At 39.3% G+C, this 20,867-nt stretch overlaps 1 protein-coding gene across 6 annotated transcripts in view; it reads right to left on the bottom strand.

The window, feature by feature from the left end:
• ADGRB3 (adhesion G protein-coupled receptor B3) overlaps nucleotides 1-20,867 on the bottom strand; it is a 686,067-nt gene that overhangs the window by 363,701 nt on the left and 301,499 nt on the right. For all 6 annotated transcript variants that reach the window (XM_064486949.1, XM_064486947.1, XM_064486950.1 and 3 more), the window contains 2 exons: nucleotides 15,641-15,742; nucleotides 15,172-15,278 (listed from right to left, as the gene is read on the bottom strand). In XM_064486949.1, coding sequence (XP_064343019.1) covers nucleotides 15,172-15,278; nucleotides 15,641-15,742 — 209 coding nt within the window. The remainder of the gene's footprint in view (nucleotides 1-15,171; nucleotides 15,279-15,640; nucleotides 15,743-20,867) is intronic.

Below are 20,867 nucleotides of genomic sequence, written 5' to 3'. Positions count from 1 at the left end.
AGTCTTTCACAACTGGGTCAGCATCAAATGTGGCCCAGTCGCTAGTAAATGACCATCCCTGCCATCTGACAGCTGCTTGGCTGGCTTATGTGGAATAACTTATTCTTGGTCCAGCTCTTTGGAAGCAGATGTCCAGATCGCACCACCAGCTCTCACAATTGGCACTAATAGCATCCTTCCTGGCATTGTCAGTGGAAGGCCCCCGGAACAAATACCTTGTAACATTTGTACACCAGCGTAGGCTATTGGTGGCATTTATAAAGGGCACAAAGGGTGTCCGGATAAGACAGATTTCCACCCAGAACAGATTTAGGTGGAGAACAATTCCAGTCTCTTGATCTTCCTGCTGCAACACCAGCACACTGGGAACGGCTCTCTCCCATCTTGTGCCCACCCCTTCGCTACCTTTTTCTAGAATGACCAATCCCTGGTTATCTGCTGGACTGTTTTTCTCTTTATGGGATATTGAAAACCTAGAGTTCATATTGAGTTTGCTCACCTCACCTTTCCCTATTTCAGACTCTCCCTCACTTGTATCCTCTGTTTTTATCTCGATGATTGAACTCCATGGCTATCTCTATGACTTTGAATCCCATCCACTCCTCAATCTTCATCTTCTCCAATCTGTCTCTCTCTCTCTCTCTCAAAAATATGGACTGATATTGGATATCTGATTTAAGTACCAACTCTTCATCTTGAAATTTCCTTTCAGCTAGTCTTTGTTTCTCTTCAAAATCAAAATCAGAAGTATGAAATCAGATTTGAGCCCCACAGCTCTTTAAGTTGTAAATTAAACTCAACGATTACCTCCTAAGAGTTCTCTCTTGAAATCTTATGAGCATATTAAGTTTAAGGAGCAGCTGGAGTCATAAAACCTGGATTTAAATTGTGGTTCTACCCCTTATTACTTAGGACCACTGGAAAAATTGTCTCTTTCCTAGGATCATTTGATTTGTCTATAAAAAAAGAGCAAATATCAGAATGTGGCTGTGATGGGGTAATACAAAGAGAGAGATTAAAAGTGGACACTCAGTGACCATTTCCCCTTCTTATCTTTCCATCTTCAATTTCCAATTCCTCTAAATACTAGCTATGAAATGTTTCTCAGATCCATCTTTTTATCTGTGGGCAAGATGGATCTTGACAGAAGACACTAATGAACTTGTCTACAAAACTGAAACAGACTCACAGACATAGAAAACAAACTTATGGTTACAGGGTCAGGGAGAAGGGGTGGGAAGGGATAAATTGAAAGTTTGAGATCCACAGATACTAACTACTATATATAAAATAGATAAACAACAAGTTTCTTCTGTACAGTACAGGGAACTATGTTCAACATCTTGTAGTGACCTATAGCAAAAAGAATATGAAAACGAATATATGTGTGTATAGGTGTGACTGAAACATTATGCTGTACATTAGAAATTGACACATTGTAAACTGACTATATTTCAATTAAAAAAAAACCAAAATGATGAATCCTGTTACAGGTCATCAGTCCCTATCTTCACACTCTTTGCAGTGGTCTTCTAACCGGTTTTACTGAGTCTTTCCCCGTCCTAAACTACTCTACCCTTCACATGTATGAATATGTCACTTCTCTACTATAAAAAGAAAAAAACCACAAAATCCTTCCATTTTCACATTAGATCAAATACATCCTCCATTGTTTGACTTCCAAGGCCATCCTAACCTACAATTCAAACATTTTATCTCACTATCTCATTTCATCAACCCTATTCTCCCATTATTTCTATTCAGTTGGTGATTATTTCAGTCTTACTCTTCCATCTTTAAGCTACATTACGATTCAATCTGCTTTGCTTTTGAATTCCTTAGGTAAGTCTTTACTATCATTCTTATTGACTTTTTAAAGTATAACCATTTTAATCCAATCTATTCACTATTGCTTCTCAACCACTGCTTCTTAAGTTCTCATCTTTCAGAGCATATTTTCCTGTTTTCTAATCTTTTAGCAATTGTTTTTGTTTTAGTAAGGTTCTGCGAATGGTAACTCAATCTTGCAGTCACTTTTTTTTTTTTAAGTTATGTTCACTTTCAACGGATCTTTTAGATGGGGATGTTTTTATTCTCCCCTTAGCATTTTCATAATGGAATTTGGTGCCTCTGTTGTTCCAAGTTAAACAGTTGCTTTTTTGTAGATTACCAGTCTTTTCTTTGTGGTAGATTTTAGTATTTTTCTTCGTGTTTTTGTACAATGCAGATTAAGTCTATGTGGATTTGCTTTTATTTATTCAGGACTTTTTCAATCTGAATATATTATCTGTCTTCCACTTTGGAAAATTCTTAAGCACTAACTCATAGAATGGTGCCTCTCTTGCAGTCTCTTTGTGGGCTCTTTCTAGAATATATTTCTATTACGTTATATAAATTTCTACTAAACTTTCCCATTTAACTCTTCATTTTCTAAGTTCTCTTTTATGTTTTTCATTTCTTTATCTATTTTGGCTCCTGGGTGGTCGTTTTCCACTCCTAACTTCTGGATCACTAATTCTTTCTTCAATTGTGTCTAATTGGCTACTTTGTTCATTAATTTCAATTACAATATTTTCCATTTATAGAAGTTCTAGCTCATCTTTTTCACATTCTTCCAGTTCTTAACTGTGCTTTCTGTTCTTTCTTTCATCTCTCAAATTATTTTAAACAAATATGTTATAGTTTCTTTCATATTTTCTATTATTTCTACTCCTTGCATTGCTAATTCTCCTCATTCTTGCACTTGCTAATTCTCCCTCATGATATTTGAAATTACTGTCAACTCATATTCAGTAAGGTGTGTTTATCCTTTGGCTGGTTTGTGGAAGAGCTGTTAGAGTGTGTTCTCTGAGGGCAAAGGCCTCAGGCAGTTCAGTGAAGCCAGATCATTTTATGCTACTATGCATGTTAACTCCTATTTATGATTTAGACCAGGAGTTTCAGTTTCCATAAGGTGATTTCTTTCATTTTTCTCCCCAAACCCTGCATAGATCAACCATCAGCTTTCTCCTGTTGCTCTGGCTTTCAGTGTTACTTTTCCCCTTCAATCCTGGTATCTAAGTAATTCTCTGTCTTTCTTCTGAGCTCAGCCATCACACACTGCTTGAAAATATATTCTTGCTATAATTTATTTAGAACCTCAGTATGCTCAGCTCAGAAGTATCAGCTTGGTCCGTCCCACTGTTCCATTACTGCTGCAGGTGCCTGATACCAACCAGAATGAATTGCTCACCGCTTCCCAAAGAAAGGCCAAGCAGGGATCCTGCTGTTACTCCCTGACTTATTCGCTTCTATAACTTAAAATGCTTTCCCCAAATCCTTTTGTTAAATTATCTTTCCTTTCTCCTTCCTGAATTCTTTTCAGGTAACGGCAATCATGATACCATCTCTACTTTCAAACTTCATGGAAGTAATCTTGCTCTATCTTATATTATTATAGTGTTTGTGTCCTTATCTTATCCATTCTGTTAGACCACAAACTCCTAAAGGGCCTGTCGTTTCTTTTTCAATTTGTTCCCCCTATAATTTTGAGCATATTGTCTGACACACAAAGGTATCTGCTCAAAGTGCTTGTTAAATTAAACTGAAACTACAGAAGGGTTTTCTTTTTTCTTCTGTGACTATCATCCTCAAAAGTTGACAAGGTAAAAACAGAGCTGTCTATGAGTATTCAAAACAAAGAAATACATAAGAATTAGACTGCGTCTACATTGTCTGGCAGCATTGCCTTCAAATTATGATATCCACTTAATACAAATAGGCAAATGATTTCAGAAGTTTTAAATTTCTACAGTTATAGTTATGAAATTGCTACCTTTTAGAAAATAATAACCATTAGAAAAGTAGAGCATTATTAAGTGTTGATTTTATGGTAAGCATGGAACTAAGTGTTCTACATGAGTTATTTGAGTTTTAAAACAACCATTGGAGGTGCTATCATCACCTACACCTTATAGTGAAGAAATAGAGGTCCAGTGTGGTGACATGCATTCCTCAGGATTGCATAGCTCCCAAATTGTACCAACATTTGAGCCCAGACAGTTAGACGCCAGAATCCATGCTCTTAACCACTGCATGCTTAACTCAGGTTTTATAGAGTGCTTTTGCTGGACGTTGTCAGAATGCTTCAATATTTAGAAATCATTCTCAATCATGGCTGTTTTCAAGAGACATTACATCTTTTATCACATGAAGAAAGAGTATAGGAAGCAGACAGTTTGAAGAACAACTTTCCAGGCTGCTGAGGGGCTGGCTATCAATGACCTGAGTTGTGATGGCTATTTTTGAAAGCAATGTGGAAAGGTTCCTAAAGCTATTTGCCAACGTCTATAAACGTTTCTGTGGGTAGTTTTATTCAAGTGTAGACAAAAAGATTCCATGGATACAGCAAGGATTCTATAACATTTAGGCTGCATTTTTAAAAATTTCTATCTTAATTTGGTCACTGAAGTAGCTCAGAAAGGTTTGTAATTTTAATATTTCCTTTAAAATTACAATTATCAGCGATTTTGTCTGCTCACATTGCAGTACTCTGTGAGCATTTTTGCTCCAAAGGACAAGTCTTAAAAGTTTCTGTGTCATTCGCATTTAATACTGTTGACAAGATCAACAGTGAAAGAAAAAAGAGAAATCCCTGAAGTCTAAAAAGAGTTGCTTTTTATGGTTCTGGATTAAGCCTCCTTACTCTTTATATAGAGAGATGTGGTGAGGGTCATGGTGCAAAGAGTAGGTGTGTTTCTGAAATAATCTTATTTTCATCGTATGCCTCCCACTGCCAGCCACAGCTGCCTCTGTTGTGTGAATCTTAAAAGAAGGCTTATCATAGTCACTCTGTGCAAATGACACACTTTAAACATCATATATTTATATATTATTTTCAGCATCAACTCCTACAGTCCATCTGTAAGGTATATTAAAGGTTCTCACAGCGCTAAGTGGCTTCAATTAAGAGATAATTACACCAGAAACTTCTTTTCATAAAGCGATAATCTAAATATACATTTTTTGCTTCAGTTCATAACTGCCATTTACTCAGACCAAAGTCACTCACTAAATGATGGTATTAAATTATTCACAGATCTATCTGGTATCTTCAGGAAAGACAACAATCATCCTGTATGAAAAAGAAAGTGTATCTTTTGTTCTAATACATGAATACTTGTTTCCCACCCCCCCGCCCCCATATTTGATATAAAAAATGTGTATTCATCTTAGGACTAGAAGTTCAAATTTGAAAAGACAATTCTTGTCTAGGGACAATGTAATTGGGTGATTTAGTTAAATTTCCCCTGCATAAATGTATCACCCAGAACCCAGGATGAACAGCTTTTGGCCACAGGGGCATTGAATACCCTGAATTCTTGCCCTAGGAGTTCCTGGAGTGAGTTATAGGATGCCATGAATTTGAGGACTGCAAGGTATTGTTACGAGAATGTAAGTTCTTGAAGAAAACAGAGATAAATATACACTGTGTATATTTCCCTGTAAAGCCTGGATGTTTCCAAAGTAGGGATGACAGCACAGTCAACTTCCTACCCAGTAAAAATCTCGAAAAAGCTTTAATTTCTAGTCGAATATCAAAAGTACAATTCCCAAGCAAAGGCCATAGGTAGGTGGGATTTCTCCTGTTAACACTAGACACATCTAGAATTATTATTAATATTCTGAGCCAGGGGACAGCACTAGAGCATGTGCATGAGCTCAAAGCAGGCTAGTGCACACAGATGGGGACCCAAACTTTCAGGAACCTGTTCAAGGGGAGATAGAGCATTAAGTAACCCCCTGTCTCAAAGAGTTTTTCAATTCTGCTTCTGTTCCTTGAGTTTTCTAGTTCAAGAGATACTGCATCAGTCAGAATGGGATAGGTTATGCTATGATAACAAAATGCTCCAAAATTTCAGCCCCTGAAAACAAAAAGATGTATTTCTTACTCACACGCCATATGCAACTCAGGTTATCAGGGAGGCTCTGTTCATCCTAGTCCCTTAGGGTATAGAGATGATAGAGGATGAAGAGTTTTGCACTGGCAAGAGCAGTCTCAGGCTTGACAGAACAAAGGTCACTTCCACACACAACCAACTTTTTACATCCAACATCAAGCAGTGAAGAAACACAATCCTCTTGTGTGCCCAGGAGAGGAAAACTGGGTATTGCTTGACATAGTATGTCTTGTGATGGTGTGGAGCTTGCTGGCACTCATTTAACTTCTTTGTATTCATCCACCAGAACTTCAACCCTAGATAAAACCTACCACAGTGCTTCTTAAAGTTCGTGTGCATATAAATCACAAAGGGAACGTTCCGAAGTGCAGACTCTGAGGAAGTAGGTCTGGGACAGGGTCTGAGATTCTTTATTTCTAACAAGCTCCCGGGTACTGCTTCTACTTCTGGTCTTTAGGAAACATTTTGGCTCCACCAGATGCGCTCTCCACATCTGCATCCAAGGAGCTTGACTTTGCTGAAGAGTAGTCACATTGACCCTTGCTAGCTCTACTCTAAGTTCTTTATTTCAAACTTCTGTACCATACAGCCTTTGGCAAACCCAAAGCCCACCTGCCTCAGGGTAATCTTCAGCATCCTGCCTTCCTCACTGCAGAAAATGATGTCACCATCAGCTGCATGTGCTCACTCAATCTCAATAAAGGGCACCATTACTCAGAGGAGAGACTCCTCTGAATTCTGAGGCAAACTCCACAGCTCTGTGTCCCGGCCCTACAGCCTGGTCTCCATAGAACAGTCTTATGACTCTCTTTAATTATACTGAATCACATCACTCACTACTGTCAATGGCTTCCCACTGCCCTTAGAACAAAATCCAAACTCTTAGCAGAGGTCTTTGAGGCACAGAGTAATTTCTTCTCTACCTAGTTCTCCAAACTCATCTCATGACACTCTCTCCTTGCTCACCATCTCTGGACACTGACTCAAGTTTCACTTCCTTATCTCAAGGTTTTTTCATATGCTCTTCTCCCTGGTAAAATGTACTCTTGTTCCCTGACAATCTCATTTGCCTCACTCTTTGCACGTCTAGATCTACCTTATCTTTCAGGTCACAGTTATGAGTTCATTTCCTCATAGATACCTCAGTGACTTCCTTATGTAAAGTGGTCCCCAAACTTTATTCCCTATGTTGGCCCTTTGTTAAGTTCCTCCAACATATCAGAGTTTGGAATTATTTTATGCCTTTTCCTGTCTACTTTATTGTGTATTTGTTATGTTGCATCCTCCGATCCTCGCACTGTGTTGGACCTAGTAAAGTGCAGTGGATATGTGTAGAATAACCTAATGGGTAGTTGGATGAATGGATGAATGACTGAATAATAGAGTACATTTTCCTTTATAATAGTCTTCCTTTGGCATTAGCCTAAATATAATTCTCTGTACAAGTATATTCCATTAAGTCACCCTATGAATAAGTTTCAAGTCAGTGGATTCAATGGCTAGAACTAACACTAACATTTCTTCACCAAGGCACACTAAATCCATAACCAGGGATAAACTTAAAAATCTCCCAGGCCTTTGTAAATACAATCATAATATGTTGTGAGTTTTTCAAAATGAGGAAATAAAGTATAATTTTAGAAGTATTTCATTATACATCTATGTAATAGACTCCTTTAAAATTCCTTAGGAAACACTATCATACATGATTAAAGATTTTTTTTTTAATTAAAATTTATTAGTTTGGTAGAATATAGCAATTCCTGTAAGGCTAATGTGCTTGCCACCACAACTAGAAAGAAAACCATATAAATTACAAAAATCATACTCTTTAAAGCATCAGAAAGCTCTGGATGAGACAAATTAAAATTCCAGGAAAAGGAGATACTTTCTGAGGTAGAACAACAATTTCAGCCAGTTGGATTCCCCCCCACCTTAGGAATGCTTGTAAAATTTTGGCAAGAAGTGAGGGGCAGGCATGGCCCAGGCAGAGGACCTCTAGGGTAGAAAGCGAAACTAATGTTATTATTATTATTATTGTTATTATTATTATTATTATTATTATTATTAGGTTTGGTTGCCTAGGGCTGGAGAAATATAATGGAAATTGTAGGATCCCTAAAAATCTTACTCGGATTTTTCTCCTTGAGACATTTGCTGAATTTTTGAAATGTGTAGGAAGTGAAGAGTTAGGATAAACACTTTTGAAAAGCAGGGCACAATTTTCTCCATCCCTGTAAGTAGATATTTAGAAACAAATGCCTGCTGAGGGAGGATTCCAGCTTTAAGCAACCAGCTGTCTCCTCCTCAGGACATCCGATGCATCTGAAGTTGCTTGGGCAGAAAGCTTGGACCCTTTGAAAGGCAGACCTGAATCTTCTACAGTTTCTCAGGGCTAATGGGATGGACACACATAAGCTCTCTATCTAAAGCATGTAAGACACACAGTGAAGAAGGAGAGACTACATGGATGTAGTCTTACAAAAACTGCAAAACATCCTGACCCAGATCAATCCTCAGCTGCATTAAAGTTCCAGCTCTTCATTTATATTTGAATAACCAAGGAAAGAGGGAATGCTTTTGGGTGGAAATTAACGTTATCTAAAAAGCTACATCTGTTTTACACAATGCCTGAGAGTTAATCAAAAATTACTAGACATGCCTGCTCCTGTGACTGATGCAAGAAAACAAAACAAGCCCCTTCACAGATTTTCCAAATATTAAATTTCGCTGATAAGAAATTTAAAATGACCGGTTAAAACATTAAAGAAAACAGAGAAGAAAAGAAGAAAATAAAATTTGTCCATTCTCTGATGGAAAATTCTAATAGAGTTAAAATCTTAAAAAAGAAAAACCAAACTTTAAAATAAAATGTATATTATAGACCAGGAGCTAGCGAATTACAGCCTACGGGCCAAATCCAGCCCATTGCCTGTTTTGGTAAAGGTTTTACTGGAACACAGTCATGTTTACTAACTGTCCATGGTTGCTCTTGTGCTCTAACAGCAGAGCTGAATAGTTAGAACAGGGAGCATACGGAATATAAAGTCTAAAATATTCTCTATCTTGTCCTTGAAATATGCTGTAAACTTTGACATATAAAGTGCTTAGAATATCACGATTCAATTAACACCTTCCTTCCGATTTTTTTTTTTCCAATCAGCTCCTTCAGGGAAGGTAGCATTTAAAAACTGTGAACTATTATCATTTACTGAACACTTAGGAAACTCATAATTTTATTCAGGGCCACATGCTAAAAACTAGAATCATACAGTGGAACTCAGATACCAAAATTTTAACACATGGTCGAAAATAAAATTAAGAGGCTTCTGTCCATCTTAAAGGAAATAATGTTCTTCAACTTTCCCTTGGCATTGTTGGATTTTGCAACGATTTTTTGAGCTCTGGGAGGGAGGACTCTGAGAAACCTAAAATTTGGCGACAAGGATAAAAAGACAGTCATGTGCTATGTCTTGAGTACTTAAAACGAGGATGTCCACATTGTTACATGAGAACTCCATGTAAATAGAAACATATGTACATGAATGTCAAGTTAATATTGTAATTAATAATGATAACAGTTCACATCCATCGAACGTCCACTAAGGGCTGGTAACAACTGTACTTAATTGGCCTTGGTTGAACTTTCCACTGGTATTTTTTTAAGAACTCTTACATGGGTATAATGTTCAGCCAGAATTAAAACAAAACAAAACAAAACAAAACAAAAGCTACTAATCTAGCTTCTCCTCGATTTCCCCATCACTCACCTTGTCCCAGCTACATTAAACTGCAAAAAAAAAAAAAAAAAAAAAAAAAAAGGCAGAACAAATATCTCTTGCTCTCCCAAGTTCACTCACCTTTACTTACTTTCAAAAATTAAAATCACCTGCTAGTTTCCCTGGCTGACTGGTCCATAGTCCTGAGTTCTTTGTTTCACAATCACTCATTAAAAAAACAATAGAACTAATCTACTTTTTTGGCTCAATATGGATTTGCTGTCAACAAAACGATGGTGGTCATTGTTTACTTTTCTTCCCCTAAATAAGCTGCAATAATCAAAAGTATTGCCCTCTTTTGGTGATGGGCTGGACATTTGTGCATTGAGGTGGTGGCCAAAAAAGTGTGATATGTGATAAGTTTTGTTGCAATGAAGCAAAATTCCCCTGGAAGGAAGGCAGGGAATATGGGAAAACAGAAAGCAATATTATGACATGACTTCCTTTGGGTTACGATTCCTACGATTTTCGGGTTACAATTTCTACTCAACTTGCATGAAACTTACAGAGTTTAAGCTACGTTAAGACACGATGAGTAGCTCAAAATGTGTCACAGAGGCCAGTGTGAACTTCCATATTGGTTGTTCTCAAACGTCCTCTGTAGGACTGTGAGTGTCTTTGAATGATAAACTAAGAGTGTTACTTTAGATAAGAAGTTTGATGGGTGATGGACATCACTGGAACAGAGGAAGCGACCGGTAAAGTCAAGACCCCCTCCTCTGGTGTAACCATTGCTCCTTACAAAGACGCCAGGAAGCTGAGTGATCTGAAGGCTCTTATCTGGAGGACCCTCTCCAAAATGCTGAGACCCGTTCCAGTCGGAGCAGATGGTGACTCCCCACTCACACGTGTCCAAAACACATTGTCAGAGCAGAGACCGCTACCCCTCTTGCCAAGCTTTGCCCGCAGTGGTTTGTTACCTTCTCTTCTATTTTCACAACTTTGACAAACCTGTGTTGCGTGCTTATTGTCTGTAATAAACTGAGTGACACGTAAACTGGATACTGGCCACTGGTTTTGAGTATCTCCAGTCCCCTGACTCTCACCTGCTCTTCCTGCTGGGTCCTGCCACAACCAGCCAGCCCTTCTCCATGTCAGCCTCTCTCTGGCTCTCTCTCCCTTCCTCTAACTCCTCACCCCACCCATCTCTATCCTTCTCTCTCTCTCCTAATAAACCACCCAGAAAAGCAGAGGAAACCAGGAGAAACAACATCCTTCAACCAGGATGTGGGCTTTTTCACATCCTTCCCACAAAGTCACCTTTCCCCGACCACACAGATCAGTGCTCCAAAGTCTGTATTTATTCATTGTCAAATGAAGGCTTGAAAAGATAGAAACAGAGGTTTTAAGAAACCATGACTTAAAAGGAAACCTTTACACCGATTCTTTGTATTTCCATGTGGAGGGTCTTCTTCTCTAAGAGGAGTACCTTTGGCCTTTCTCAGTCCCCCATCACTCACTCCTCTCCAGGGAAGGAGGACTGACTTTCCTGTCTGATGAATTTAGGTAAAGCCAAGTATGCTTGAGTCAACTCCTTTTGTTCTAGAACTACCTGCAGAGGGGATGCCTTCTCCTAGTTCTGTGTTGTCTGTCACTTCAGGTCTGTGTGTGTGTAGGTCCACATCTGTGTGTGAATACAAGAGAGAGGGAGAGAATGAACAAGGGAGAGGCATGCTGGGACTATCCAGGTGCTCTGAAGACAAGATGGATCTGTTTCTTTAATTCAAGATAAGACTGACTCACCTGACCCCTAATAGTCACCCCTTTTCTCCAAATAGTTTTATAAGTAAAAGATAGTGTTCTTAATTTGCCTGACTTCTGTGTCTACTTATCAGTAAGTTCTGAAATTATTTCCACCTTGCTCGGTATAAAATTCAAAAAATATCCCAGAATATGAAATGACATGTTATCGTATGGAGAAACCATGAAATTTCCAAGAAGTCCACTACATTCAACACTTTATTCCTCCATCCTCAATTTTCTTTTAATTGTGTGCATTTCTTGGTGACTTTTCTTTTTTATAAACAGCGGTCCGGTCATAGCATTTAATTTTCTATCTTACAAAGTTTCCAACAAACGTCATGATTTTTAGCTTATCAAAATTCTTCTGCAAGGGCCAAATTATTTCATAATGTAACATCATCAGTCACTCCACCTTTCGAGATGTTTGGGGGCTAGGAAAATTGCACATGAGGGATAACACTTAATAAGATCACGTGATGAAAATTCGTGAACATTAAGTCTGGCATTGCTGCCAGTATCCCCCTCCTGATAAGAAAAGTGACAGTCATTTTTTATGCAAGCATCTCTGGAACACCTAGAGTATGCTGAGCATTGTGTTGGGCACCAGAGAAATGAAGATTAAAAGGAATGGTTTCTTTCCTCAAAGAATTCAGTGAATGTTCAATAGCACAGATTAGTAATTTTATATATTAAATTGCTTAACAACTCCTTTCTGCCTACCTCCATTAGTTTATAACTATGAGAGATCATAGAACACAGTCAACTTATGTTTATTGATGATAAAATGTCATTTCCAACTTACTTTTCATGTCACTTTATAAAACAGGTATATAAAATCGTGCAATCTGTGTGTGTTTGTACAGTACATCGCCTATATTCTATACGTGAAGAGTTTGAAAACACAGATCTCCCTAAGTAATTCTCTTTAGTGGGTGACAAGGAACATTTAATGAGCTTAATGAATATAGAGTCAATTAGTGAAATCTCCCAAGGAAAAGAGAACATTAAATTGTGAAAAGATAAATTTTCCTAGAGGAGCATATGTAGAGTCTTCATAGTGATTTAAGAATTTACGGGAGTCAGAACTGTTCTGTAAACAAGCACCAGCTAGCTTTGCCACACAGCAAGGCGTGGGACCCACGAGAGTGAGAGTGCGCAAGGAAGGTGACTTAATTTCCACCTCCAGGTGACTGTTCAGAGTATACATGATGAGCTTGATGTACTGGATAAGCACCCATACAGTGGTCCTATACTTCCCTGAACTTGTAAAGATCGTGGCCCCCAGGCAACCCTAGATGTGTGTGTGTATGCGTGTACGTGTGCGTGTATGCAGGTTTAAGTGCGTGTATATTTCTGTATGTGCATGTAGGAAGAATTCATGTGCAAAAGTACATGTAATGTCAATCCTATCCATCCATCCATCCAATCAGTTACCTGCCTCCCTACCTACTATCCATTCATCTGTATTTATCTGTATTTTTCCACATGCACAGTTCAGGTCAGTAATACACTGAAATCTAAATTTTTACTCTCATTGAGATAATTTTTAAACTAACCCATTTTCTGTCCATGTAGATATCGGTATCTCATAGTTACATAACTTTTGCTTTGCAAACATCTCACTTAGAGCATCTCATCTACTCTTCCCAAACCTCCAGAGATGCTACGATGACACTACCAGTTTCATTTTGCAAATAGCAAGGCAAGACTTGAGTGAAATCACATGGCTTTTAAACAGGACGCACAACCAGAAAGCAACGTCCCCAGCACCAGAATCCAAGGCAGAGGATTTCCAACCAGAAAAAAAAAAAAAAAAAAAAAAAATCAGGAGGTAGTATGACTTTCAGAGAAGAGGGTACACTTTGGAACAATTGTACCTGGGGTGTGACTTTCATTCTTGTCTCACTGAACTGGACTGCTCCTCCGCGGAGGGTCCGTTTCTTTTCATGCAACCTGAGACCCACTTGCAAGGCGTGCTGAGGACTGGGGCTAATTATAAACGTGCCCGCCGAGTGCCTGGCGCCCTGTGGGCGCGGAGTGCCCTGGGGCTGCACATACTCCCCCGGGCACCTCGGCACCAGCAGGCACCCCGGCTGTCCAGCCGCTGACCGCACAATTCCTGTGACAGTCCCGATTCCAGACCATCTCTCCTGTTTCACAGAGAGTTTCTGTTTCTATTATCCGATGGCCTGCTCTCACAGCAAGCAAACTCATTTAAATATTATTGTACAAAACACTGAGTTTATAAAGGAAAACATTTTCTGCAAACAACTGATAGTATTCATTCTTAACAAATCTGTAAGAGCTGACTCATGCTTTACTTAATCCATGCAATTTAGTCTCACTTGTTATCATGAACAGACAAGAACTAAGTATGGATATTATTAAGATTAAGTAAACAAAGTCTAACCTCTAAAATTAGGGGGAAATGGAATTTATTAAAAATGAAATTCATAATGAAGTCTTTGGTTATACCTAATTCTGAAATATTTTAATTTTGATAGAAATAAAACTCAGTGAAGCCAAATATCACCCATGACTGATATGGACATAAATATCTGTTATTAAATATATGCATTTGTGTGTAATCAGTATTTAAGTGTATACATATATATTCAATAACATGGATGTATATATAATGTATGTGAATATATATGTATGTATATGTACACAATGACAGAAATAAAGCTCTATGTAGCCAAGTGATCATCAATTCAATTATCGATTTGGTAAGTAAACATATTAGACAGCATTTGGCTCTCAGATCTTTTTAAATCGTGCTTTTTTGTTTCTCTGATAATTGGATACTTTTCCCTCATTAATAAGAGTTGTTACTGCACAAGCTACTTGTCCATCCACAAGCAAGAAGTTTCTCCAGGATTTTTTTTTTTTTAAGAATCACATTTATTTGTGAGCAGCAGTAAGAAAATAAAAAGAAATTATAAACACAACAAAACTTCAAGGCTCTTATCAAAACAGCATCCCTGCCAATGGTGGGCTCTCCAGTGGCTCCTGCTTCGTATTTTGTTCTAAGCCCTGCAGTGTTTGTTCTGGAAGGGAGCTCTCTCGACTGTCAGGGTGAATGACAACAGTCTTCGAAAATGACAATGACTTGCACTCGTAAAGTACCACGCGGCATTTACCGGTGCTCAAAATATCCATCCAGCATGGATAACACAAGGATGTGTGGGAGAACAGGGGCTATTTTTGGAAACGTGCCCCATGTAATCTTTCGTGAGTAACTCATTTTCTCTTGGATAATAGCACTGTCATTTTTGTGTGTGTGTCAATGTCAAAATGCAGTGAGAAATTTGATACCTAAGTGACACAGCATTCTCATTTCCCAACTACTTTTAAATTTAATTTAAAAAAGCAGGGTATTTTTGAAGTAAGTTTTATGTAATATGTAACACAGGTTTGTGTCAATCATGATATACAGTTTAACTCTTATACATAAACCTGAATGATGGATTCGATTCAGGCCTTCTCCCGCTAGACAAGGAATTCTTTCATTTAAATAGCAGGACCCCTAAAAAACCCAAACCCTGGGAACGAAACAATACAGCGCTGACTTATAAGCATTAGCTTTCCTCCCGGCCTTTTTTCAGAGAGTTTACGGAGTTGACATTACAGCAGAAGATTCAATTCTAGGACAGCGATCATGAGCAAACAAGAAACAGAGCAAGTATTAAAGCTGGCTTTGCACCTACTGAATGCTGCAAGTGTCTGTACTCATTGGATATGCATCTTGCAAAGCTGGGCTGTTCCCAGAAGGCCACTCCATGAAGACTGAGCGAGCAGCGTCTGCTAGCGGTGCCTGCGAGTCACAGAGAACAGGGAGAGCTTTAGGACAGGGAGGCTGGGAGGCGACACAGAACCCAGAGGCGGGCTGAAAAACTGGGTGTGTACACTTCCGTGCTCTAAACAAACATGCAGGTGGAACTGGTACTTGGTTGATTTATATAATGCATAGGAGTCACGTCAAGAAACCAACTCCATCAGCAATATTTTCTAGATCTCTTTGTTGTCTCCACTTAGAAAGCCCTTTACCAAAACTGCTTTATTAGCTGCTTACTGGACGGATTTATTTGTGGATATGGGGCAAAGCGTGGCCCAGGAACACAGCATCCTGCTGTTGGGTGGCGGTCATCGTTTGGGTCGGGGGTCACCCTGCTTTACCTGTGGCATTCAGTGGGCACTGATTGAAGGCCAAGTCGCCGGCTGGAGTCCTCTTCCACACCATCGACATCAGATAATCCTCTGGGCAGATTTCATAAGGTGCTGCAATTTAAAACAGAGGGACTTGAATGCCAGTGGTGTTTATTTTTTGAATATTGGCAATATACAATCCCCAAAATATAAAGAGCTTTCATTTTCCTTAAATTGGATGGTTAACTGAAATGTCAGAGATGTCTTCATCAACAAAACACCACTAGCTTTCACTTCATTATCTACAAAATCTTCACAGAGATGTATTTTCTTTTGAACGTGCTTACTGCATAGGCTTTTAGAAAAAGTCATTTGGATTTGCCTATAAATTGAACATTATATTCAAGCAGACATATAAAAAATCTTTCTGCCATTCCTCAACATCCATAAGGTTTTGGGATGTGATACAATAAAATGATTTCTAGTAAATGGAAAGCCATCTTAGAATTATTAACTGTAGGTGCCAAGAGTAAATAAACATAAAGGGCAAAGATGTAAAACTTTTTTATTTCTTTCTTCCTATAAAAGCAATGATGTCAATCATCCTACAGCATATACAAATAAACAGCTTTTATCTTTTGGCCTTATTTACTTTGAAAGCTCAATTTTATCAGTGAGGCAAGAGAGTTAAAGGGAATTTCAAGAAAAACAGATGCATCCTAGAAATGTCTTAGTGGAAAGCCAAGGAATTCATGAAAGAATAACATCTACTTATATAGTATTCTTCTTCTTTTTTTTTTTTTTTTTTTTTTGGAGGGGGAAGGTAATTAGGTTTATTAATGGAGGTACTGGGGATCGAACCCAGAACCTCATGCATGTTAAGCAGGCACGCTACCACTGAGCCATACCTTCCCCCAGGTCTATCTTTGTAGTATGAAAGCTGACATCTTGCTCCCAGAAAGAACACACCAGTCCCTCCTCCAGACACACCCACATGGCACTGCCATGCAGATATGTTCAGATATTTGTCTCCACAACTTGACTGAGATCTTGGGTCCTCTTATCTCTGTATCTTTCACTTAATGGTGTGGTTTGCACACAGAAGATGCTCAAAGTTGAATGAATAAGTGAATGAATACATGGCTATGTAAATACCTAGTAAATAAATAAGGACCTAAAAATTGTAAGTACCTAATATATATGTGAGTGTGCTATCTGGGGAGAACTGCCCCCTTTGGGGACAATAGATGATTTAATCAATGCAAATCGAATTCAACTTTAGAATTTATGGACTCATTACGATACATTACAATTGTGAGCAGGTAAACAGTGCAGTTTGAGGCATTACTGTCTTGAAGTAATATTTACTTTATAATTACCTGAGATAAGACGGATGGTTTAAACTCGTGGGGCATTTAGAAAGGAGAGTGACATTGAAGATCACCTATGCCATCTCCTTCCTCTTTACAGAGGAGGGTCCCAGAAGAAGGGGCTTGTCTAAGGTGATGGGGCTGGTGGAGGTGTCAGCACGACCAGATTCCAGAATCCTGATTCTTGCATCGCCTCCTTGCTCCCTTGAATTGTTCAAGATAATTCCCCTCACGCTGAGATGATCCATATATTTAATCTAGGTTCTCATTAAAACTCCTAGGCACGTGTTTCCAACCCATAGTGGGTGGTTTAGCAGGTGGTCCAACCTTCATCGGTCCTGTTTCCATAAATGTCCCCTCCTCACCCCACCAATGACCTTCTAACGTCAAGTCCGATGCGTCCCCTTCGATCATCACGCACTGGACCTTTCCTATGACGCGTTCCACATTGACTTCTCCCTCCTCCTTGAAAACATGTTTCTGAGGGTCTCAGAAAGCTGTTTTCTCTCAGGACCCCACCAGGGACTCGGACCACTCTCTCTCCATCTCATTCCGTGTCCTTCGCAGAATCACCCACACTTTACTTTTGCCTTACGTTAAATGCTTTCCTTAGATAATTTCCAAGCTATTAATAACAGTAATAATACTAACAGTTTTCCTTGAATAGCCTCATTTAATTTTCCCCAACAACTTTATAAGGTAGAGATACTAGCCCCATTTATCAAATGGGGAAACAGGTAGAGTGAGGTGAATTGAGTTGTTGTTGTTGTTTTCAGATTCCAAATATATATTATTTTTGTTACATGGTGGGTCCAGAGGAGAAACTAAGGGTAGGAATAGAGGACTGGGTGGGGAGGAGTCGCCTTGCCGGGGTGCTCCACCCTTACCCCTTCAGGAGCTGTTCTGGACCCTCCCATCCCACCCTTACCCACCGCCTGCATAGCTGGACTGTTACAGGGGCTGGAGGGCTGAGGTTTGGCAAAGCCCCTTCCTGGGACCAGATTGCTGAATGTGCCACTGAGTCTGGCGTGGGAGTAGCAGTGATGAATTGCAGAGGAACCATCATAAATCAATAAAATCAGAAAATAATAAAATAAAAAATAAGACCCATCTCCCGCAAATGGTCCAACTCCCGCGAGGATAAGGTCCTGGACTCTTTCACCCTATATCGCAAGAACAGAAACAGCAGAGAAAAAAATTCAGAGATGCAGCAGCCACTCCCTCACTGGCCAGAGAATTAGCAGACTGGCTGCTTCACCCACTGCGCCGTCCCCTGCTTCGTGAAGGGCGGATGCAGAGCCCGGGAGGCAGGCCGTGGTGAGGGAGTCCCTGCTGGGCTGCAGGGCTGTGTGTAAATTTGAATTTTAATAGCTACCACATGGGACGACACTGTAATAGATGATAACCGTGTTTCTGTAAATGTCAACCAAAACAACTGCAGAATATGAAAAGGAAAATATAACACATGTTGAAACTCACAAAATACATCATGCCTACTTTATGACATAGTTGAATCCTGTATAAATTAGTCTATTTTTAATAAAGATATAACAGTAACTAATCTAATACTACTATGATGCTTGATTATTCTTTTTAATCTATATGCCCAACTTCTGTTCAGTGTCTTCATTAACTCTTCATGTTAATCTTTCACTTCACTCTTACTTTCTTAATGTTTTCAAACTCTTTTTTTAAAAATATTTTTTATTGAAGGGTAGTTGATTTATAATGTATGTTTCAAGTGTACAGCAAAGTGATTCAGTTATACAGATACAGACATATTTTTTTTCTTTTCAGATTCTTTTCCATTATAGGCTATTACAGGGTATTGAATATAGTTCACTATGCTCTGCAGTAGGTCCTCGTTGTTTATCTATTTTATATAGAGCAACGTGTCTGTTAATCCCTGGCCCCTAATTTATCCCTCCCCGCCCTCAGACACAAATTTTCTTCAGTTTCCACTGATGAAATTTGAAATGCATTTCATGAAATTTGTTGCTATAGCTTTTAGGGTTTTGTTTTGTTTTGTTTTTCCCTGATGCAGTCTTGACATAGCCAATGAAGAAGCAATTCGCACAGGGGATGTCTTCATCTCCCCGTGTGGTTTCACGAGGGCTCTGTTCCCCAAGCCTTTCCCCCTTCCTCTCGTGGTCAAAAAACCTGGTAATTGCAGGCGTTCACCACTAGATGGCACGGGTGGGCCAGGAGGGAGAAGCGCTTGCGGGGCTCACCGCTGACACGAGGCTCAAATCAAGAGGACAGAAGGAGTAACTGGCAGCCCTCAGATATAGGTCACTGCTCGGTGTTTTAAAGGTACACTACTTGGGGAAAAGATTCTTCTCTTCGTGTAAGTACAACATTGAGCGATTAAAAGACCATCAGTTACAGGGCCCCTCCATCTGGACGCGGCGTCACTCCCACCCTCTCTGCTCCCACCGGCCCCTCTGCTACACTGCCCGCTAGGGGCTTCTCCGGTACTACAGGAGGGCCCCACCCCTGAGCCTGTGCAGGGCTGATGTTCGCTGCCTTCAAGCTCTGCTGGGATCTCACCTTCTCAGAGGCGTCCTGTCTGCCTTCCACACTCCCTCCCCTCCCCGGCCTGACTACTCTCCAAAACACCCATCACCTTATAACTTCTACACGGTTCTCTAGTCTGCTTAGTTTTTATTTTTTGCCTCCTCCTGGTAAAATGTAAGCACCATGAAGACGGGGATTTTTCTGTTGTTTTTTTTCACTCAGAGCACAGAGCGTTTTCAGGTCTAGCAAATGATGGTGGACACCTGCAGACACACATATACCGTTAACTAGTAATTACGTTCAAAAGATCTATTTTCCCATTGCTCCAGTTCTTAAGGGGACAGAGAACGAGGATGATTCAGCAAAGTACTAAGAACTCTGTGTGTGTGTGTGTGTGTGTGTGTGTGTGTGTGTGTGTGTGTATGTATGAAATAGGCCTACAGTAGGTAGTATGTTCACTTAGGACCAATAAGAGAGCACTTGGCTCCTATAGTTTTCTTAACAATTAGCCAAAATAATATATGTATAACTGAATCACTATGCTGTACACCAGAAGCTAATACAACACTGTAAATCAACTATACTTCAATTTTTCAGAAATGGGAATAAAAATTCAAAAAATTTAAAAATTTAAAAAACCCAATTAGCCAAAATGGGCTTCCATGGTACCAAGTATTTACAAAACTTGACCTTGTAGGGCTGGGCCTGACTTGGTAAGAGTCCAGAGGGCCCTATTCAGAATCCTGTGATGTGATCTTCATCCATCCTAACTGGTTAAGAAGAAAGCTGATTAAATAGTTCTTCCAATCACACTGCTCAAGTATCAATTCCCATTTACCTAGTGACAATCACTATGGTGCACTTCCAGACCAAAAAATAATCAGAGTGATTTTTTGAAAATCAACGAACTTTGGTTTCTGCACTGTAAATTCGAGAAGCTTTGGGTTCACTGTGCTTCTTGGAGACCAAAACTCAGGACACAAATCATCGGAAAGAGAGACAACAGGGGAATCAGAGATTCAGAGCTGCAAATGGGTCCAGGGTTTTCAGCTTTTTAGAAGTCATGTCAAATCCCACAGCTGCTTTGAATATTTCATCAAAGGTGATTTGACATCTTTGAAGATTCTATCTTTAAAAACTTTGGTTCAGAAAATAGGTCTCTTTAGGCCCATCCCAAAAGCAAAACAGCCTAAATATTAAAATACCAATTTATTTTCGTCCATCTGAGGCTTATAGAGGCCCGTTGTGAGACACTTTCTGGGGCCTCCTCAGTGGAACGAATGTAACCTACTCATTCTACACATATTTACTGAACACCCATATGTTCCAGTCACCTTGTTAAATCCTGTGCATAAAAAGAACAAACAAGA

Source organism: Camelus dromedarius, chromosome 6, assembly GCF_036321535.1.
Source record: "Camelus dromedarius isolate mCamDro1 chromosome 6, mCamDro1.pat, whole genome shotgun sequence".
Classification (NCBI taxonomy): Eukaryota; Metazoa; Chordata; class Mammalia; order Artiodactyla; family Camelidae; genus Camelus; species Camelus dromedarius.
The sequence above is the reverse complement of the archived record's forward strand: the minus strand, read 5'-3'. Positions and strand labels throughout refer to the sequence as shown.